Source organism: Chiloscyllium punctatum, chromosome 48 (genome assembly GCF_047496795.1).
Source record: "Chiloscyllium punctatum isolate Juve2018m chromosome 48, sChiPun1.3, whole genome shotgun sequence".
Lineage (NCBI taxonomy): Eukaryota > Metazoa > Chordata > Chondrichthyes > Orectolobiformes > Hemiscylliidae > Chiloscyllium > Chiloscyllium punctatum.
The window spans coordinates 31,360,332-31,384,059 of record NC_092786.1 but is presented as its reverse complement, the minus strand read 5'-3'; the positions used below and the strand labels follow the sequence as shown (position 1 = coordinate 31,384,059).

The window sequence follows — 23,728 nt, the reverse complement described above, 5'->3', positions numbered from 1 at the left end:
CAACCCCGCACCGCCCGTTTCCACCTCCTGTCCAAAATCCACAAACCTGACTGCCCCAGCCGAACCATTGTCTCAGCCTGCTCCTGCCGCACCGAACTCATCTCTGCATACCTCGACACGATCCTGTCCCCCTTAGTCCAAGAACTCCCCACCTACGTTCGGGACACCACCCACACCCTCCACGATTTTCGCTTCCCCAGACCCCAACGCCTTATCTTCACCATGGACATCCAGTCCCTGTCCACCTCCATCCCCCATCACGAAGGACTCAAAGCCCTCTGCTTCTTCCTTACCCGCCATACCAACCAGTACCCTTCCACTGACACCCTCCTTCGACTGACTGAACTGGTCCTCACCCAGAACAACTTTTCTTTCCAATCCTCCCACTTCCTCCAAACCAAAGGAGTAGCCATGGCTATGCCTACCCCAGCTATGCCTGCCTCTTTGTCGGATATGTGGAACAGTCCATCTTCCGCAGCTGGCACCACCCCCAACCTTTTCCTCCGCTACATCGATGACTGTATCGGCGCTGCCTCGTGCTCCCACGAGGAGGTTGAACAGTTCATCCACTTTACCAACACCTTCCACCCCGACCTCAAATTCACCTGGACCGTCTCAGACTCCTCCCTCCCCTTCCTAGACCTTTCCCTCCCCTTCCTAGAATTCCACAGACTCACTACCAAGAGAACAAATTCTTTCTCATCTCTGCCTTAAATGCATGGCTCCTCAATCAAAGATGATGCCCTCTGGTCTTAAGACTCCCTCACAACAGGAAAACAATTCCACATCTACCCTGTCACACTCCTTGATAATCATAAGTGTTTCAATAAGGTCTCCTCTCATACTTCTGAACTCCAATCAGCACAAGCCCCAACCTACTCAGCCAATCCTCAGAAGACAATCTTTCCAAATCTGGTATTAGTCTAGAGAACCTGCTCTGGATTGGCTCCATTGGTGGTCTATCTTTCCTGAGATATGGGGACCAAACCTGTTCACAGTTTTCCAGCCATGGTCTCACTCGTTCCTCTGGATGACTTTACACCCTTGGGTAAGTATCTGTCGAAGTTCATTTCAAACTGTTAATCTTAGCAGGTTTTTTTAAAATCAGTGGCACTCCATGCCTCTCTCACATGGCAGGCGCCAAATGTACCTCGGCTGGATATGGTTACAAATCCACCATTCGGCCCAAAAAAGGAGAAGATGCGCCTCTGCGTTTCCTTTAAACACCTACCGCATATTTGTCATCCGTTCCAAGATAGAAGCTGCGTTCCACCAGGTCTTCAGCGCTATTGCTGCTGGATTCCTTGACTAACTCGGGTAATGTAGTGGGTGTGCAAGCTTCCTTTTCAGGACACGAGTTCTCCGGTTTCTGAGGCTGGCCTGGCGAGACTGAAATTTGCGGCGCCATGACCTGATCCCGTTTCTTAACCGGGGTGGACGGGCTGCTGAAGTAGTTGATGGCAGAGGTCTTGACAATTACGCGAGAGCAGCTCTCACTGTACGTCTTGCCCACTTGCACCATGTCTGGCTCCGACACGCTCATCCGCTGGTCCAGAAGGTGCCTCTTCTTCCCTTCTTTCCTCTTGCTCAACATTTTGCCTTTCTTTAAGTTCTGCAGGAAGGGCTTGGTCTTGGCACGGAAGGATTCCCACGTGGTAATGTCCTTCTGCGACTCCATGTCGCTGAGGACTCGACCAAGTCCTCGATGGTCCTGCTCTCTCAGAGACGGCCTCCTCAGCCTCTTGTTTATGCAGGATCTGTCAGTGAAAAATGGAGGGACAAATGGTCACTGGGTGTCAGCCCCAAATTGTCAGCTACTCTTTATACAATTTACACAATATCACTGAGCACTTAGCTTCACTCAACAATTTAATGCAATGGGATGTACAGTTATCAGACTTATCATCATTGTTTATGTCAGTAGTAATGACCTTTGACCAATCAGATTTAATCAAAACACATTTCTCATGCTGTAGATAGTGGTGCTCCCTTTGAAATTTAGCATTCCTTTGCAGGTCTTGAGAAGTGCAAGTTGAGATGTTTTGACAGCTTTTCCTTCAATAACTGGATAATTACTTAAGCCGACTCAACATCACAACTTAGAGCATGAAATGAGGAAGACAGATTAGATAAACTTGGCTTTCTGAATGAGGAGTGATCTGATCAATATGTTTAAGCTATGACAAGAGATTCAGCAGGATAGCTACAGAGAAACAAGTTACTCTGGCAGCACAATCGATGGGTGGACACGTCCTACAGTCAGGTCAATCACACTAGCAAACAGGAAGGGAGGCAATGGGGAAGAAAAATCACAATCTTCCCAAAAAAGGCTCTGCTTGCTTCTCTCAAGCACCAGGATCAGTTCATATGGCTGTTGCTGACTTTTCATTATTACATAGCACTCTTCACTGAAGATGTTTACATACCACATCTCTAATGCTAGAGAGATCCATACACATTCTAATCTTCTTTATCTTACATTTCAAGCTTTCAAACGAAGATGGATATATTTGAATTTCTTCTTTTTCTTTACTATACAGTATAAGACAGCTAACAACTCATCCAAGAATAACAACAAATATATATATATAATATATCTGTTTATATTTGTGTGTACATACACATATAGATCTACATTTCATACACGCACACACACATATGTCCCTGTGTATATTTAACACTGAGATAGATTCTTGATCAAAAGGAAAATCAGGGGTTATGGGGAAAAGGGCAGGAAAATGGACGTGAAGAATGTCAGATCACAAAATCCCCACACTACTGAAGCAGGCCATTCGGCCCAATGAGTCCACTCGACCCTCCGAACAGCATCCCACCCAGACTGATCCTATCCCTGTAACCATGCTTGACCTACACATCCCTGGACACTATGGGTAATTTAGCAATTCACTTAACCTTTAGACCGTGGGAGGAAACCCGAACACCCAGAGGAAACCCACCCAGACACAGGGAGAGTACACAAACTCCACACAGTTGTCCGAGGGTGGAATTGAATCTGGGTCCCTGGTGTTGTGAGGCAAGAGTGCAAACCATTGATCCACCGCACCACCCTATGATCAGCAGTGATCCTACTGAATGGCACAGTAGACTTGAAGGGCCAAACAGCCTACTCCTGTTCCTATTTCTTATGGCCATATGGTTGTTAAAGCATTAGCCTGCACCTTTGGATACCTGGTCCAATTAGAGATATTACCTCCATATCACCATCTCCCTAAACAAGGGAATCAAGAAATCTGGATTCTGTCTACTTTTGGTCTCATTTTATTGCACCAGTGACTATAACCAACAATAAATCTTTTATTTACATTAGACCTTTCACGTCCTCAGGACTCCCCAATGTGGTCCAAACCCACTCACCAGCCTGCAGCGTACTGACTAATGTTTGTCAGGAATTGTGGTGACACGTTCTCTTGGTGCAATCCTGCAGCTTACAAACATGAATGAATCTGTAACGAGTGGTGATGCTCGAGGGAAGACTGATGACTCAGACAGCCTCCTGCTCTTCTTCCAATCATCAGTTTGATTTTTCTTTCGTTCTCGCTTCGAAGAATTGGGCCTTGCTTGAGCTTCAAGGGCTGCATTGATTTTCATTAGTGCCTGGGCACGTTGGAAAGATTTACAGCTTGATACTCTTAAGTTAGAAATGCTCCTTCCACAGGCACCAGCCCTGGTGCAGGACTCGAATCAGGGGTTTCTGGTTCAAAGCAAGGGAGGATGCTCACTACATCACAGATTGAGGAGGATTCAGGTTAACTTGAAGGGCATCAGCTTTGAGAGTGTGGTGCTGGAAAAGCACAGCAGGTCAGGCAGCAACCAAGGAATAGGAGAATCGATGTTCCATCAGGGGCTTATGCCCAAATACCCCCTTCAATTCTCAGGATGACCTGTTGTGGCTTGCCAGTACCACACTCTCGACTCGGATCTCCATCATCTGCAGACTTCACTTTCTCCTGGGGCATCAGCTTTGGCAAAACTGGGTTCCCTCAAAATCACCTAGGAAGGAAGACAACCCACTGTGTCACCCAACATCAAAGTAGAGATGTAAACTCACTCACTTGTTGCTGTGTGACAATGGTCAAGGCACATATTCGTCTACGGCCCATCACAAGTGGCTCAGTGGTTAGCACTGCAGCCTCACAGCACCAGGGACCCAGGTTCGATTCCAGACGCGGGTGACTGTGTGGAGTTTGCACATTCTCCCAGTGTCCGCGTGGGTTTCCTCTGGGTGCTCCAGTTTCCTCCCATAGCCCAAAGATGTGCAGGTCAGGCGAATTCACTGTGCTAAATTGCCCGTAGTGTTAGGTGTACACCTTAGTCAAGAGGGAAATAGGTCTGGGTGGGCTACTCTTCGGAGGGTCGGTGTGGACTCGTTGGGCCGAAGGGCCTGCTTCCACACTGTAGGGAATCTAATCTAAAACAAGTGTTCAAAATTTGCACCAGTGGAGAATTTAAACAGACCTGCAGAAGAGTATTGTGAAGGAAATTGTAGGTACTTGTGAAGAAAGCAATGAATGAGCAGATACTCAGCAGTGAACTGAAGGTGGTCAGCAAAGCTCATCACCACTTCCTCAAGGGAAACTAGGGATGGGTGATCTGCTGGCCAAGCCAGCAAGGACCAAATCCCAGGAATGATTTAAAAGAAAACTGCAAGGATTGATCCAAAAACCACTAATATTTAAATTTACAATGAGTTGAGTTCAGAAACGCAATGTACCTTGACACAAAAGAGTGGGGAGGAGAGTTGATGCAAAGGCAAGACTTCACAAACAACACTAAATAAAAATAAAGTTAGCAGACCGATGACACACTATATTTGTAGACAAACAAGCGAAAGTCACTGCAAATTGAGTGGACCCGTGTTGCATGCACAACCAAGTGTTAAAGGTGGGACATTGAGAGATGTAGTCGTTCAGTAAATCACACCCATTCATTACAAAGTAGCAAATACTTACAAAGGTTCAATGATACTATTATACTTGTCTTTTTATACAGCGCACATATTCTTGAAGCATCACACTTCTTTCCCATATAGTTTGCTTGTTGCGATCTTTCTGTTGTGCCAGTTTTCACATGCTACAGTTCTATTTATTACACCGAGTGATGACTCATTCAGTCCACACACTCGCATTTCCCAATCTGCGTGGTTCCAATGATTTCTACTTACCTCCCTACTGGTCTTGCCCCCTCAGGTTCCAACTCCCTTCTGCATGTAATTGGCCCAGTTGGAGATGCACTGCAGGCCTCCTATGTTCCCTCATTTGTGTCCACTTTTATTTGTCTCAATGTTGTTCTCCCACTGTTTTACTTTGAAAACTCATTTCCTTTTGTGACTCTTTATTTTGTTAAAGCTATTTCTAACAGTGTTCCTTCTTATCATTCCTACCAATTTGTTTTGACCAATTTGCAGTACCTGAGAATCTGGTACATATTGAGTCAGTTATCTGGAAGTTTGTTAACAACTCTCTTCAACTTACGTATACAGACTAGGAGTTATGCGCACTTCTATCATTATTGTGCACAGTTGTCTGGTGGATGAACAGACCGGTCAGCAAATTAGCTGGCTGCTTGCTAAACTGCTGACTGAGAAAGATAAAGTTGGAGACCTCTTACATACTGCATAACATGTCAAGATGTTATCTCACTGTCTTAAATGCTTAGTGCCCTTTTTAGATCTGTACAAGAATGCTACATTCCCTCTTTCTGCCTTCGAAGAACGGAGACTGATTTGATAGATTTTACAAAATAAAGAAGTGCACATTAATATGTTCACTTCAGACTTCACAACAACACTTTGGCAGCCTCACGACGCAACCACATTTACTCTTCATATAAATGTCATAATTCAGTAGTGCAGCTTCATTCTGCAGTATGAAATCTTATGTGGTGGACAGATGTTTATCATGGGTAATGGATGTATGGCGTGATTCTTTCAAAGTCTTTTAAGATGGATAGGAGGTCATGCATATTTCAGATGTGTCATCTGTTTTACAGCAGAGTTTGATCATGGCTTGTGACAATATTGTACAATCTGGGCTGGACACAATGTCTTAGTTGCTTTCCACAGACTCTCACAATCGGTGAGCAATCTTGAACTCTGATGCTTTGTCTTGGTTCTAGTTGGGAAAACTGTCTCCATACTCAGTGATCTCTCTCTTTTACAACTTTCCCATTTCTTTCCAACAGTGCAATGAAATATGGCTGAGTGGTAAGAGTGGGAAGGATTGTGTCAATGTATATTCCAAATGGAGAGTGGTCAGTAAGGGTAAACCATTACCTTCAGGAGCAACTTAGACATTTACAACGGTATGCTGAAAGTCTTGGCAAACAGCTTTGCATTTAATCATCAGGGCCTTTACTGAACGAGCAGTACTTTCTGCTAGAGTTTAGATCAGAGTGGTGCTGGAAAAGCACACCAGGTCAGGCAGCATCCGAGGAGCAGGAAAATCGAAGATTCAGGCAAAAGCCCTTCATCAGGAATGGAGAAACATCGATTCCAGCATCTGGTTTCCAGCATCTGCAGTCCTCACTTTTGCCTAGTACTTTCTGCTAGACCATTACACTTAGGGTAGTGATGAAACAGATAATGCAATGAATCCCACTTCCTGTATTTGTCTTGGAAAGATTCACCACAGTCAGAGATGTACAGCACAGAAACAGACCATTCTAACCAACTTGTCCAGATATCCTAAGCTGATCTAGTCCAATTTGCCAGCGTTTGGCCCATATTCCTCTAAATTCTTTCTATTCCTGTACACATCCAGATGCCCTTTAAATGTTGGAGTTGTCCCAGCCAGTGTACAACAGACTGTTGTCACCTAACAACCTGTTGAGGAACAAACATAATGAACATGGTGGCTAATATGTCAATGACTATTGCAGTAGTGCCATCTTTGATTTATCTCACTGAAGGGAATTTGGTGAAATGTTCAATCGTCAGGATGTGATTGGCTTCTCGAAATGGAAAATTTGCATTACGGCTCAAAAGGAATTTCATGTGGGATGAGCGGCTCTCTCGATTATATATGACTCGATCAATTGCTTCATGTCCTTATTGATGTCGGGCCAATAGATAGATCACGTGCCAATCGCTGATCTTTCTTTCAGTGCCCAATGTGACCTACATGTATGTGGTCATGCAGATCTCAACATAGTGCTTGTGGAAAACTTACCCGATTGCCTTTGAAAATTACATTCCTAGATATTCCTAGTTCACCGTTGAGTGGGCAGAAAAGAAGTACATGCTCAGGGGTGATGATGAATATGCTTGGGCCATTCCTGATGATGGTTTCCTTGAGTTGGCCATTATTAGACAGGGCTTGCTGAATCTGCTCTACTCTGACCAAAATGAATGAGATCAACATGGAGACTAGATTTGAACTCAGTTTTGACAATTTCCATTTCTAAGTCTAGCGGATTATCTTTGCTCTGAGCTGGATTTGGAAGACCGCTTTCAGCAATGTGAACCTGGAAAGTGTTGTGCCTCAAAACCTTCCCTTCATTCTTCACAAGTAGAGACTGTAGTCACGGAGGTGAAGCTGAGAGGATTTTGACAGATTATTTCCAGCAGTTGTGGTCAATATGATCAATGAAGTGACAAATAGGAGTATGTGGAAGTTCTGTATTGTGAAAACAAAAGAGGGAGTTCCCTTTCTTCAGTAGATGGTCTGAGTTACAATAAAAACATGAGAATCAAACACAATGTTATCGTCAAGCTCCAAGGCTTTTTGCAGACACATCAATTCCCAATGTGGTAAGTTGACAGCAGAGACCAGAATGTGCACAGCGGTCAAGTGTAAATGGTGATGGGGTTCATTTACTGGTTACCCAAGAGTTCAAGTAGGTTTTAATTCCTCTTATTTTAGATTAGATTCCCTGCAGTGTGAAAACAGGCCATTCAGCCCCACCAGTCCAGAGACCCTCCGAAGAGTAACCCACCCAGATCATCTGACTAATGCACCTGACACTAAGGGGCAATTTAGCTTGGCCAATCCACCTAACCTGCACATCTTCTGTGAATGTGGGAGAAACCAGAGCACCCAGAGGAAACCCACACAGACATGGGGAGAATGTGCAAACTCCACACAGACAATCGCCTGAGGCTGGAATCGAACCCGGGTCCCTGGTGCTGTGAAACTGCAGTGCTAACCACTGAGCCACCATGCCACCCCCTGGTGAACTATTAGGCCAATTATGTGAGGATCATCTAAAATCTACAGCCCTAACTCCACATTGGGAATGTTTTCAGATGATTCCAGTTGCAGGGGCATCTACTGAACCATCAAAAAATCAGGCATAGTACGTCAACGAGAAAATTATAGAGGCACAAACAGAAAGTGAAAGTGAGACTAAGACATAAAGTAACAGGAAAAAGTAACACGGCAGTGAGCAAGTGACACAACAATCTGCTGCGAGCCATGTAATACTTCAAGATGTACCATGACACTAGTGCTAAAGACAAAATCTTCTACTTATAAAGGGCAAATTAAAAACCAGACACTTCACACAGTAAATACACTGCCGGTAACAGAAGTGATTCAGGAGGCAGCTGGGCCTTGTGAAGAATTGATAAATTTTGCTTTCCAAACAGAGATGTTTGTGGGCTAGTATAAGGAGCTGAGGGCCGAACACAAGGCAAGTGCAAACCATTAATATCCATCAAGATTAGAGTGGTGTTAGCAGGTGAGGCACCATCCGAGGAGCAGGAAAATCGACGTTTTAGGCAAAAGCCCTTCATCACAGCCTACCTTGAAAAAGTAGTTATGATTTGGAGATGCCAGTGTTGGACTGGGTGTACAAAGTTAAAAATCACACAACACCAGGTTACAGTCCAACAGGTTTATTTGGAAGCACTAGCTTTCAGAGCGCTGCTCCTTCATCAGGTCATTGTTCACGACGACCTGATGAAGGAGCAGCACTCTGAAAGCTAGTGCTTCTAATCAAACCTGTTGGACTATAACCTGGTGTTGTGTGATTTTTACCTTGAAGAAGTTCTGCTCCTCCCTCTACAAGGATCTCAGTGAGTCTCTCTCTCGCTGCAACTCCCAGGTCATCTCTTCTGCCCTGAAGCTTTTCAACCACGTCCACAAACAGACTCACTACCACAGCCACATCTCTTTCCTCAGTGCCTGTCTCCAGAACCAACTGATCCCACATGGACTGCGAACCATGTTCAGACCAACACAGTTTGAATCTCCTCTTCCATTAATATCATCAATGATGTACACACTCATAGCGGACCAGGGTTTCAGTCAGGCCTTGTCCCATCAGGCCTCAGTCCCATGTGATCTGACACTTAATGAAATATACACATCCTCATGTTGTTAGAGTATTCGTATAGTTTGCCTTTTTTCTCTACATCTCCCTTCCATGTCTTTACAACCATTTACAATTAATAGGATTTACACATTGTTAAGGCACAATGGGTCAAACATAAATGACAGATGACTAAAACAGGAGGGAAGCTAATTTAAAGACCAAAGCCAGAGATGAAGCCATACCACTATAGAACTGGCATCAGTAAGATACAAAAGACAAGGTGACGTCATCAGTAGACAGGGTGATGAAGAAGGCATTTGTCACCATTATCTTCATTGGTCGGAGTTCATGATTATGGGACAGCATGTTACAGCTGTACACCACATTGTAAGGCCACATCTGGGGTCATGCGCACAATTCTGGTCGTCCTGCAATAGGATTTTATGTTATTAAACTGGAAAGGCTGCAAAAAGAATTACAAGGAAGTTACTGAGACTAGAGGGTTTGAGTTATAAAGAGGGGCTGCATAGGCTGGGACCTTTTTTCCCTGGAAAGTTAGAGGCTGAGGGGCGACGATACAGAACTTTATTAAATCATGAGGAGCATAAATAAGGTGAATGGAAAGGTCTTTTCCCCAGGTTCAGGGAACCTAAAACTAGAGGGCCTAGATTTAAGGTGAGGGGGTAAGATTTAAAAGGGACCTGAGGGGTAACTTTTTCACACTGAGGGAGGTACATGGAAGGAACGAGCTGCCAGAGTAAGTGGTAGAGGCGAATACAATACATTTAAAAGACATCTGGACAGGTAGATAGGTAGGAAAGATTTACAGGAATATGGGCCAAACACAGGCAAGTGGAACAAGTCAGTTTAGGAAATCTGGTCAGCATGGACAAGTTGGCTGAAGGGCCTGTTTCCGTGCAGAATAACTGTACAACAAGGGACTTTTGTGCAGGAATACAATAGAGTACCTTTCTAAGACACAATCTAAAGAAAGAAAGACACTGCATTTGCTTAGCACCTTTCTGGACGTGGACACCTAATGGCAGGCGAGGAATTAGCACTCCAGGTAGGCCAACAAGCCCTCCCCTCCCCCACAGCCATATTGTAGCCTGGCTTTTTTTTTATTATTCTTTATTTTGTTTAAATTTTGAAAAAGTAGCTAAGAGGGAAACCTTCTTGTGGAAAAGCCTCTCAGTTACCTACCATTTAGGGCAATTGGATGTTCCTCACAAAAGACACGATCGCTTTGAGAGGTTCGGACTAATCATCCATCATCATTTAAAGAGATGCCCTCACCAAAGTTCCAAAGGGCGCTTGTTTGTCCCCCAGAGGCAGTGGGGTCCCACCACTAAAACAAAAAGGCCAGCCCATGTCAGATCTAAACTGGCATGAGGTTTTGAGGTTACTATCCGGTGCTGGAATCCCTCAGATAACCTCATCCAAAAACAAATTAACAACTCAACAAGAATATCTCTAGCATGGCAGTGCAGACTGCTCGCATTAGGCTATACAAGTGGGCAGACAAAGGATTTTCATGTTTGGACCAGTAAGCAGGAAACTGCACAAATATTAGTTTCCAACAGTCACTCTGAATAAATAGCTTGCTGGAGAAGGAATTAGTTTAACATCAAGTCAATGGCGATAGAGTTTTTGAGCCATCCACCTCATTCTATTTGGGCCCACCCTTCAAGGCCCAAATCCAGGCCCTCCCAACAGGCTCTTGCAGACTATACTGTCTGTAAGATTAGCTAACCTGAGGGGATCAGGGTGCATCGCTCATCCTCTCCCCTGCCTTCTTTATGGGTGCCAACATCCAAGCCATGATCAAGTCTCTCATTTCCCAGCACCTACTGAAATAAATTGGAAGGGCCTACATTCTCTGCTGACCTCCCTGAAATAACTCGAGAGAGGCCGGTATCCCATCACCAAGTCATCCTTTAATAATACATGAACAATCCTTGACAGTAGTACTGCCTTATACAGAGTCAGATATCAGAATGCTAGCATCTCTGACACTCTTGGTTACATCTGTCAGTCAGGCCTCCCAGTTTGGATCCAATTAACAGTGCCAATCAGGGAACTCATATTCTGTGAGCTCACTTGGCTGACCGGATTACATTCACTACATTCCCAGGCTGGGGAGTCTAGAAGTAGAGTTCATAGTCCCAGTTTAAGGCTATTTAGGACAGAGTTGAAGAAAATATCCTAAGTAAAGAAATTGATGAGTTCTCAGTTCCAGAGGGTTATGCTTGGTCACAGAGTTTAGTATATCAGAGCTGAGATCAACTATGGTCTTTTTGAATGGCATAGCAAGCTTGACAGAGCTAAATGACATACTTGTGCTCCTAATATTTCATGCGATCTCCAGCAATAGGTGACAACAGAGGGAGTGGGTAACTAGCAGGGGAGCAACACTGTAGCTGCAGATCCTTCCCTAATGGAAGATTAGATTCAGTTAGATTCTCGACAGTGCAGAAACAGACCCTTCGGTCCAACCAGTCCACACCGACCCTCCAAAGAGTAACCTACCCAGACTCATTTCCCTCTGATTAATGCACCTAACACTATGGGCAATTTAGCATGGCCAATGCACCCAACCTGCATATCTTTGGACTGAGAGAGGAAACCAAAGCACCCGGACGAAACCCACACAGACATAGGAAGAATGTGCAAACTCCACATAGACAGTCACCAGAGGCTGGAATCAAACTGAAAATCAGACCTTATTAAAAATACAATTCTTGGAATTCAGTAACAACAGTACAGAAGCTGGCAAGACATGGGACTTGTTCATTTCAAACTGACATGTTCCTGATATCACAGCCAAACTATAACTGGGCCATATGGGCAAGTTTAAATGGATTGGCGTTTTCCCAGAAAGGGCTATTGTCAGGTGTGTTTATGGTACATACACACAGATGTGGAAAGTTTGAGTAAATGTCCAAAATTTGGAGACATTAAGGTAACAGAAACCTGCCATATTGTAAAACCATCCAAGAGGCCCATTATCTTTCTTTAAATCTGGCTAATCAACATGAATTCACCCGAAGGGAAGGTGAACAATTTTATAAGTTTGTTGGATGCAGGATGCAGCTCAGCAGGTGCAACACCAGAATGCGGGTAAAGTGAAACACAGGTTGCCTCATTTCAAACTGAAAGCTCGGAGGAGCTGATTTCCAAATGCATCTGAACAGTTAGTCACATATTCCACTGCAGGACCATCCAATATCCCAACATGAACAGCCAATTCCTGGTTAATCTGGTCAACCAATGAGCTACACAAACTCAATTACTCTCACTATGCTTTGACATGAGGTTTTAGCTGGGTGAAAATTAGTTATACTCAAACTGATCAAAATTAGTTATACTCAAACTGACCTCCACTAATGGTTGTCTATTAAGCATCCCTTCATCTTGTTAACCTGCAGTTCTTGGGAGAGCGTATAATTCTGACTAGGGGCAACACTCTAGGACAACATTCTCAACTCAAACCCCAGCGGGTCCTCCTATCAGTTCTGACAATCTGTGCTGATCACCTATAGTTTCAAACATTTCCAGTTTGGGAAACATATTCACAGTTTCCATTACAGCAATACCTGTAGAACACTTATGTATTGTCACGTGTTTAAGTTGCAAAGAAGAAATAAGAAACTTGCAAATGGATATGGATAGGTTGGCTTGATTGTTCGCAAATTTTGAGAAGGTTGAGGGTTCAGGTTGCAAGTTTGCTCGCTGAGCTGAAAGATTTGCTTTCAGACGTTTTGTCACCATGCTCGCTAACACCATCAGTGAGTCTCCGGTGAGGCGCAGGTGTTCTGTCCCACTTTCTGTTTCTGTGTCTTGGTCTGTTACGGTGAGTAATATCATTTCTGGTTCTTTTTCTCAGAAGTTGGTAAATGGGATCCAAATCAATGTGTTTGTTGATGGCGTTTCTGTTCAAATACCAGGCCTCTAGGAATTCCTGTGCGTGTCTCAGTTGACCCTGTCCCAGGATGGATGCGTTGTCCCAGAAAAAGTGATGTCCTTCTTCATCTGTGTGTAAGGATACTAGTGATAGCTGGTCATGTCTTTTAGTGGCTAGTTGATGCTCATGTATCCTGGTGGCTAGTTTCCTGCCCGTCTGTCCAACGTAATATTTGTTGCAGTCCTTGCAGGGTATTTAGTAAATGACGTTCATTTTACTGGTTGTTGGGACTGGGTCAGTAGCTGTTTCAGTGTGTTGGTAGGTTTGTGGGAGATGGATATGTATAGGTTCAGTAAATGGCCCAAAATTTGGCAGATAGGGTTTAATGAGGAAAAGTATGAGGTAATCAATTCTCATCAAATGAATAGAAAGTCAACTTATTGTCCTAATGGATTTAAATAAAAACTTCAAAATGCTTTGGTGCAGAGGGATCTGGGTGTCCTCATGTACAAACTGTAGAAAGTTAGTATGTGGATACAATTGGTAATAAAAGGAAGGCGAATAGAATTTAAGCATTTATTGCTAATGGAGGAAGTGTAAAAATAGGGAAATCTTGTTGCAATTGGACAATGCGTTAGTGCATTGGAGTACAGGAGGTCCCCAGGTTATGAATGAGTTCCGTTTTTTCCACTGTCCGTAAGCCGAAGTTGTGTGCAATTCGGAACAGATACGAGCTCATTAGTCCACCCATTCGTTAGGACAAAACATTGTAGGTAACTCAGATTTTTAAAAATAATTTTTAAAAATGAGTAGCCAGAGGTAGGTTGGCAAGTACGGGACGTTTCCAAGTCGGGCATTCCTAATCCAGGGACTTCCTGTACAGCAGACAGTTTTGATCCTTTATTTGAGGAAAGATGCAACTGCATTGGTGACAGAGACAGTTCACTAGATTAATTCCAGATATAAAAGGCTTGTCTTGTGAAGAGAGATCAAGCAGTTTAGGCCTATACTCACTAGAGTTAAGAAGGCTAAGAGATCGAATTGATCCATAACGCTGAAGGAGAGTGACAAAGCGGATGTCAAACAGATGTTTCCCTTATGGGGCAATCTAGAATGACAGGTCATAAGGGATGGTCGATTTAATGCCTGAACTGCTGTGCTTTTCCAGCACCACTCTATTCCAGAATCTGGTTTCCAGATCTGCAGTCATTGTCATTGAATTAAATCTACCATAAGGTAAAAACAGCGATAAGGAGGAACCACTTCTCTCAAATCGTCCCAGAGTGCAGTAGAGACTGGGATAAATTGGAGGTGGTGATGGACATATTTTTGGTTAGTAATGGATTAAAAGGTTACAGAGAGTGGGCAGAAAAGTGGCGATGCGGCCGAGATGAGACAGGCCATGATGGTATTGAATAACAGAGCAGGCTCAAGAGGCTGAATTGTCTGTTCATGATTTATATTTCGGAGAAGTTTGTGATTAATTTGTAACGCTGTTAAATTAAATTTGGCTTGAACTCAGATTTAATTCAGCCAACGCTCCAGCTGTCTGTGAAGGTCCATTTTCACAAAAGCAGTTGAAACTTGTAGGAATGGTGAACAGAAGGAACAGCAACAGTACATTAACTTGCATTGTTAATGTGGTACATCATGTCCCAGGGTGCTTTACAGAAGCATTATTGGGAATAGATTTGCCACATCTCAAGGAGATATCGTGACAGATGATCAAAAGAACCAAGTTTTTAGGATTTGGAGGTGCCAGTGTGTTGGACTGGGGTATACAAAGTTAAAAATCACACAACACCAGGTTATAGTCCAACAGGTTTGTTTGGAAGCACTAGCTTTCAGAGCACTGCTCCTTCATCAGGTGGTTAAAAACAATGACTGCAGATGCTGGAAACCAGATTCTGGATTAGTGGTGCTGGAAGAGCACAGCAATTCAGGCAGCATCCCAGTAGCTTCATCTGCTTCAGGTGGTTGTCCACTGAAAGCGCTCCGAAAGCTAGTGCTTCCAAGTTTTCAGGATCAGCTTAAAAAGAGGCAAAGAGGTTTAGGGAAGGAATTCCTGAGTTTGGGGCTTTGGCAGCTGAAGGTAGAATAACCAATAGTTGAACAGCAAAAATCAAGAGCCAAAATTTTTGATCAATCAAAATGTGCTATGACATGCTTCTGGAGCAGATGGGACTCGATCCTAGATCCCTCCAGCACCTTACAGTCAGAGGCAGGGACAATACCAGTGCACAAAAATTGCCCTTCAAATTTACTTACGCGGCAAATGGTTAGGAGCGGTAATGCACTGCGTGAGAGTATGGTGGAGGCAGATTATAAAATGATATTTTCAATCAACCTGCTCAGGCAGGACTCCAGGGCAGGTGGGACTTGTACCTGGGTCTCCTGATTAAGAGGTGGGGATACTACCAGAGAGCCACAACTGTTCATGTTAGATTGAGATTTATTAGCACATCCCAGAGCGGAAATTGGTTGTGAGAGTAAAGAGGGTATTTTTCCCACTGAATATAGCTTTGTGTCTTCAGTTAAATGGGTCAGGAACAAGCCACAAGTGAGGCTCTTGTTAAATCTGCCTGAGGTGATTTTAAAACTCATTTGCCTTTATTCACCTTTCTTCAAAAGGAACTTATAATGAATGAACTTACAAAGGCTCCCTTCACTTTGCAGTGTTCGCATATGGACCCATTGCTCCAGTTATTACAGCAGGGAACTCAAGAATTAAATCCAGATTCAGCTGACTCCCTCCAAACTGCCCCGGAAGGCAAAACTTCAGACGGACAATTAACAGTGTCAGGAATCCTCCAAAACAGACTGCAACTCTCACAAAGGGTCAGAGACCTCTGAGAGTTCTGCCTGAGGTACAGGACTATGTAGAGGGATTAACATCTACTGTAACTCCTGGGTAACTATTAAACTGACCCTCCGCAACACACCACTGACTGTAACCTTGTATGCAGGCAACTCCACAGACACCCTACACCAACACAGACCCAAACTGCCCCAGGACCCAAAGCAGGAGGCTGGAAGAACACAGCAAGCCAGGCAGCATCAGGAGGTGGAGAAGTTTACCATTAGGGTGTAACCCTTCTTCAGGATCTAACGCCTGACTCCAAAACTCCTGCATCGAAGACTCCCGAGGCCAACCTCACAGTAGGGTTTTCATCTCTGAGTGAAGGATCTGCATTGCCCAAGCCAAGCCTTGCAGCGTCTCCAGTGCCTACCCTTCACTCCGAAACAATGCACTGATCCGAGTGAAACATCATTGCCCACTTCTGACGAACAGTAACCAACCTCAAAATGTGAACTCTGCTTTCTTCCCACAGAGAGGGTTGGCTTGTGAGGACAGATTAAGTAGATTGGAACAATACTTATTGGAACATAGAAGCAAGAGGAGAGATCTTGCAGAAGCATGTAAAATTATGAAGGGAATAGATAAGATAGAGGTAGGGAGGTTGTTTCCACTGGCAAGTGAAACTAGAATGAGGAGGCACAGCCTCCAGATAAGGGGGAACATAGTTAGGACTCAGTTGAGGAGAAATTTCTTCACCCAAATGTTTGGAATTCTCTGCCCAGTGAAGTAGTTGAGGCCATCTCCTTGAATGTCTTTAAGGCAAAGATGGATAGATTTTTGAAAAGTAAAGGAATTAAGGGTTATGGTGTGTGGGCAGGTACATGGAGCTGAGTCCATGGGAGGATCAACCATGATCTTACTGAATGGCGGAGCAGGCTCGAGGGGCCAGACAGCCTACTCCTGCTCCTAGTTCTTATGTTCTCATGTAAAAGCTGCCAGTCCTGCTGAGTTTCTCCAGCAATTTCTGTCTTTGTGTCATCTCCCACTTTCTGCTACGGAGTAAATTCCCTTCACTCTGCATGACCTAGGAAGCAGCCAGCAATTCGTTGGGCCACTCGTCTATTGTCTCCACATTGTCTGACCTTACTTTTTAGATGTTTATGAGTTACCAAAGATCTTTAAGAGAAACCAAAAATACTGCACGACCAATATATTTGTCACGTCTGCTAGATTTACTCTTCTGTGACTTCCTCAACTCTTCAATCAGCTCGGTTAAGTAAGTTTCTCACTTTTGAAATCCATACTTTTCATTACCAGACTTCTCATTTCAAAATGTTCTGGTGTACTATGCATTACAACAAACTTTATTATTTTCCTATCACAGACGTTAAGCTGCGTTCACTATATGGAGAAGTTTAACGTTTGCTGTGAAGACAGTTGATGGTCACTGACATTTGCAGGAAATTTAGTTGAATGCAACACTCAACTGTTTCTCACGTTAAATCTGAAGTACAAATATATCACAAGTACCTGGAAGTGTGATTTTTGAGACAAATAATCAGCTGATGAATTTAAGTGGGTGAAACAGGGCAGTGCAGTTAGCACTGCTGCCTCACAGCGCCAGGGACCCGGGTTCAATGTGGAGTTTGCACATTCTCCTCGTGTCTGTGCGGGTTTCCTCCGGGTGCTCCAGTCCCCCCCCAAGCCTAAGCTGTACAGGTTAGGTGATTTGGCCATGCTAAATTGCCCATAGTGTCCAGTGATGTGCAAATGAGATGGTTTAGCCATGGGAAATGCAAGGATAGGATAGGCGGATGGGTTGGGGTGGGATGCTGTTCAGAAGATCACTGATGGGCTGAATGGCCTATTTCCACACTGTAGGGATTCTATGAAATCCAAAAATTTAAACCTGAAAATCAATGAAATCGATTTATTCATCTTGCAATGTATTGACCGTGAAAATTATGACTCATTTCAGAGTCAACATTTACCTATTCAGCCCCTAACTCCCACTTTGTGCATTCATTAACAAGCAAAAGATTGGAGAAACAGCACAGACAGAAAACTGGCGAAACACCTCTATGCAAGGAGCCATTATACCACGCACACAATGCCTGGCACAATGTACAACTTGAACTTACCACAGAATTTTACAACAAAAGGCTGCATCAAAGCCAAAGACTGTGATCACTCAGGGCAAGGCCCTCCCTCCGGTTTGTAACATTGAAGATGCAACAACTATCAGAAAATTCTGAATAGTCTGGAAATCCTTTCTCTGAAAAGATGATAACTGAGAGATGGCCCGATAGGGAGCTCTGTGAGATTTTCTCAATCTCGGAGCTGGAAGCTCTGGGTTCAAGTCAATTCCAAGTCTTGCTGATGACAGAACCAAATGTCCATGAAATAAGAACAAAGAGAAAATGGAATCTCAGGTCACCAGGCAACAGCCCGTGGAGAGAGACGGACGGTTCCAGTTCTCCAAAGTTCTGATGAAAGGTCGTTGCTCTGAAACGTTCGTGCTGTTTCTCACCACAGATGCTGCCAGACCTGCTAATATTTTCCAATTTGCTTTCTAGTTGCTTTTTTCAGATGTCCAGCATCTGCAATTTTTTGCTTATGGAGTATCGAAAATGGGGCTGAACAGGTTGATGACTAGCCTGCTAATCCTTCCAACATTTTCAACAAGGAGTGTGCGTGCATACATGTCTGCATATACACGTGTATGTGTGTATGTGCACCTGCCTGTGTATGTGCATATCTTTTCTTTGTGTGTTTGCGTGCATGCACTCATGTGCATTTTGCGTGTGTGTACGTGTACATGCATGTGCATGCCTGTGTCTGTGTACATTCATGCATGCGTGCGTGATCATGTGTGTGTGCATGCACGTACACCTGTTTTTGTGTGTGTGCGCCCCCATAGGAAAAAAGCAATGAAACTCACAGAAACCTTCAAAACTGCAAGTGAATAAATGTACAGGAAACATTTCGTATTTTGGGGAGACCATAAAAGTAAAGGCAGTGCTTAATAAATCCAATAAAGAATTTGTAAATCAATTTTTGCAGAAACTGTGGTGAGAAATTGGGATTTATCACAATAAGCCACTGAGATGATTAACAAATGCTTTCAAGGGGAACTGGTTTAATGATTAAAATTATTGATAGTTATTCATAAAATACGATAACTTCACATCTCAGACTATGGTAATATTAAGAGGGTTAAATTTAAAAGATAATCAAGTCACAAGTGGCATTGATAACCTAAAAACAGCGTCCCCACAAAATGGTGACAAGGGTTAACTTTGCATTAACTTTGTTTCTCGCTCCATAGATGCTGCCAGATCTGTCAGATTTCTCCAGTACTTTCTGCTTAAAGTCATAGAATCATAGAGATATACGGCATGGAAACTGACGCTTTGGTCCAACCCGTCCATGCCGACCAGATATCCCATCCCAATCTAGTCCTACCTGCCAGCACCCGGCCCATACCCCTCTAAGCCCTTCCTATTCATTTACCCATCCAGATGCCTCTTAAATGTTGTAATTGTACCAGCCTCCACCACTTCCTCTGGCAGCTCATTCCAAACACGTACCACCCTCTGCGTGAAAAAGTTGCCCCTCAGGTCTCTTTTATATCTTTCCCATCTTACCCAAAACCTATGCACTCTAGTTCTGAATTCCCCACCCCAGGGAAAATACTTTGTCTATTTATCCTATCCATGATTTTGTAAACCTCCATAAGGTCACCCCTCAGCCTCCGATGCTCCAGGGAAAACAGCCCCAGCATGTTCAGCCTCTCCCTATAGCTCACATCCTCCAACCCTGGCAACATCCTTGTGAATCTCTTCTGTACCCTTTCAGGTTTCACAATATTCTTCTAATAGGAAGGAGATCAGAATTGCACACAACATTCCAACAGTGGCCTAACCAATGTCCTGTACAGCCGCAACATGACCTCCCAAATCCTGCACTCAATACTCCGACCAATAAAGGAAAGCATACCAAACGCCTTCTTCACTATCCTATCTACCTGCGACTCCACTTTCAAGGAGCTATGAACCTGCACTCCAAGGTCTCTTTGTTCAGTAACACTCCCTAGGACCTTACCATTAAGTGTATAAGTCCTGCGAAGACTTGCTTTCCCAAAATGCAGCACTTCGCATTTATCTAAATTAAACTCCATCTGCCACTTCTCCGGCCATTGGCCCATCTGATCGAGATCCCGCTGTAATCTGAGGTAACCCCCTTCGCTGTCCACTACACCTCCAATTTTGGTGTCATCTGCAAACTTACTAACTGGACCTCTTATACGCACATCCAAATCATTTATATCAATGATGAAAAGTAGTGGACCCAGCACCAATCCTTGTGGCACTCCACTGGTCACAGGCCTCCAGTCTGAAAACAACCATCCACCACCACCCTCTGTCTTCTACCTTTGAGTCAGTTCTCGACCCAAGTGGTTAGTTCTCCCTGTATTCCATGAGATCTAACCTTGCTAATCAGTCTCCCATAGGGAACCTTGTCGAATGCCTTACTGAAGTCCATAAAGATCACATCCACCACATCCATCCTCTGCGTTACTTCTTCAAAAAAAAACTCAATCAAGTTTGTGAGACATGATTTCCCTCGCACAAAGCCATGTTGACTATCCGTAATCAGTCCCAGCCTTTCCAAATACATGCACAGGGGAACCTCGATTATTTGAACGAGATGGGCTGATAATTGACTATTCGGTTAATTGATTTCCTCTGAGTCTCAGAATTTTCTGTGAAGTCTGTTCTCCATTCAGGAGACTAGGCAAAAGCACACTGTGCATGAGAGCCCACACCGCCGCCCCCACTCCACCAACCCCCGTCCATCCCCACCCACCCACCCAAATAGTGCACGCGTATATACACACACTCACACACACAATTTCTTGACAGGTTCAATCTCTGCCCTGTACAGAATAATGTTGGAGAGATTATCTGGGGAAGGGGGGGTTTACGGTTCATCCCTGTGTGGAACCCAGGAAAAGTGTGCATGTGTGTGTGTGGGGGGGGGGGGAGCTGGAGCCAAGGGCAGGATGTCCCACTTAGATCCCATGTCTAGCACATCTCCCTGTCAGTATATTAGTCCCCTTCCAATTCAGGTGCAATCTGTCCTTCTTGTACAGGTCACTTCTACCCCAGAAGAGATTCCAATGATCCAAAAATGTAAATCCTTCTCCCATACACCAGCTCCTTAGCCATACATTCATCTGCCCTATCCTCCTATTCCTGCCCCCACTAGCTCATTGCACTGGGAATAAACCAGATATTACTACTCTTGAGGACCTCCTTTGTAAATTCCTGCCTGACTCCTATATTCGCCCTTCAGAGTCTCATCTTTTTCCCTTCCTATGTCATTGGTTCTAATGCGGACAATGACCTCCTGCTGGCCCCTCTCCCCCGTGAGAACATTATGCACCCACTCGGATATCCTTGATCCTGGCACCAGGGAAGCCAGACACCATTCTGATTTTTCACTGTTGGCCACAGAAACTTCTGTCTCTGCATTAGACTAAAGAGTCCCCGAACACAATTGATCTCTTGGAACCCAACATACCCTTCATTGCATCAGAGCCAATCTTGATGCCAGAAACTTGACTATTGTTGCTATATTTCCCTGAGAGTTCTTTGCCCCACATTTTCCAAAACAGCACATTTGTTTGAAATGGGGATAGCCACAGAAGACTCCTGTACTGCCTGCCTACCTCTCTTACCTTTCCTGAAGTTAACCCATCTATATGACTGTATCTAGAATCTTTCGCCTTTTACTTCTCGGAATATGTGTAGTTCCTGAGGACCAGAGGAAGAGATTCTGCTCGAGTGTTGGAGGTTCAACGCAGCAGACGTGTGCTGGCGGGGGAAGTACCACAGGGATCGTGTTGCGAGGCGTCGGAGCTGCTGGAGACCATTGCTGGATCGTGATTGGACGTTGGAGGATCATTTGGTTGTGCTGACCTGCTCTTGGTGGATCTTCATGCTGGCTTCGGCCTAACGCCAATTCAGGGACCAGCCAACCTCTGAGCTATGGCCTCAGCAGCCACTCGCCGCCTGGGCCAGGGCATTCGGAACACAGTCAGGGTGACTGTGAAGAAGGTGGAGGAGCACACACCGGTGGATCGGACAGTGTTTGTGAAGAAAAGACGTGTACTGCCTGCAGGATTTCTCGGCCTTTTGGCTCGGAATAAACCGAGGCAAGAGCGAGGCCATGCTCTTCGGGAACTGGGCCGACCAATCCTCTATCCCCTTCACCGTCAGGACTGACCACCTGAAGGTGCTGGGTATTTGGTTCGGGGGGGCTGGGGCGTGCGCCAAGACCTGGGAGGAGCCGATCAGGAAGATGAGACAGAAACTAGGCAGATGGGGGCAACGGTCGCTCTCCATTGCAGGAAAAAACCTGGTCATCAGGTGTGAGGTACTCTCAGTATTGCTATATGTGGCACAGGTCTGGCCTATCCCCAGGACCTGTGCCGCCGCAGTCACCCGGGCCATCTTCCAATTCATTTGGAGATCAAAGATGGACCGGGTCCGAAGAGACTCTATGTACAAAGACCGGTGCAATGGGGGAAAAAACACGCCCAATGCCACCCTCACCCTGATGGCCACCTTTGTGTGTGGCTGCATCAAGCTGTGCGTGGATCCCCGGTACGCAAACACCAAGTGTCACTACGTACTGAGGTTCTACCTGTCCCCGGTGTTGCGAAGGATGGGCCTGGCCTCGCTGCCGCGGAACGCTCCGAGTAGTTGGACCGTTCCATATCACCTGTCCTTCGTGGAGAAATTTATGAGGAAAAACACCTTTGACCACAAGTCCATCAGGAAGTGGTCAGCACGTAGCGTCCTTGAGACCCTTCGGGAAAAGGAGAGGGCGGATCCTGTCGAGCGGTTCCCTGAGCAGACTGTCAAAGCCATTTGGCAGAATGCCTCATCGCCAGAACTTTCCAACAAGCACCAAGACATGGCTTGGCTGGTGGTGAGAAGGGCTCTGCCTGTGAGATCCTTTATGCACGCCCGGACTCTCTGCCGCACCGCATGCTGCCCTCGAAGTGGCTGCGGGGGGGACGAGACTGTCACACACCTCCTTCTGGAATGTGCCTATGCAGAGGAAGTCTGGAGAGGAATGCAGTGGTGCTTGTCGAGGTTCGTCCCGAGCAGCGCCGTGACGCGGGACTCCGTGCTCTACGGCCTGTTCCCCGGGACTCGCACCGAGACGAACATTAACTGCGCCTGGAGGATCATCAACTCGGTGAAGGACGCTCTCTGGGCGGTCCGAAACCTGTTGATCTTCCAGCTGAAGGAGTTGACCCCAACTGAGTGTTGCAGACTGACACATTCCAAGGTCCAAGACTACGTGTTGAGGGACGCGCTGAAGCTTGGGGCAGCTGCCGCCAAGGTGCGGTGGGGAAAGACCACCGTGTAAGATCGGCCTGCCTAAAGAAGAACAGGGGGCCCATGCGGACGTTTTTTTGGGCTCTGCTGATGCCTCAGCCAAACATATGTATATGTACAAGATTGAAAAATGCACAGGATTGTAAATGACAAGGATAAAGTCGAATCTGTGTTTGTAAATGTGGACATATGTATGGCATGATCCAATGTACAGACCATCAAATCATTTTATGAATAAAGTATATTTTTGAAATTAAAAAAAAAAAAATTTGGCTCGGAATATGTGTCGTTCCTGAGGACCAGAGGAAGAGATTCTGCTCGAGTGTTGGAGGTTCG

The 23,728-nt window shown here is 44.9% G+C and overlaps 1 protein-coding gene across 1 annotated transcript in view; it reads right to left on the bottom strand.

Moving 5' to 3' along the window:
* LOC140468867 (multiple C2 and transmembrane domain-containing protein 2-like) overlaps positions 1–23,728 on the bottom strand; it is a 487,492-nt gene that overhangs the window by 417,624 nt on the left and 46,140 nt on the right. The window contains exon 2 of the mRNA XM_072564927.1: positions 1,232–1,757. Coding sequence (XP_072421028.1) covers positions 1,232–1,678 — 447 coding nt within the window. The 5' untranslated portion in view covers positions 1,679–1,757. The remainder of the gene's footprint in view (positions 1–1,231; positions 1,758–23,728) is intronic.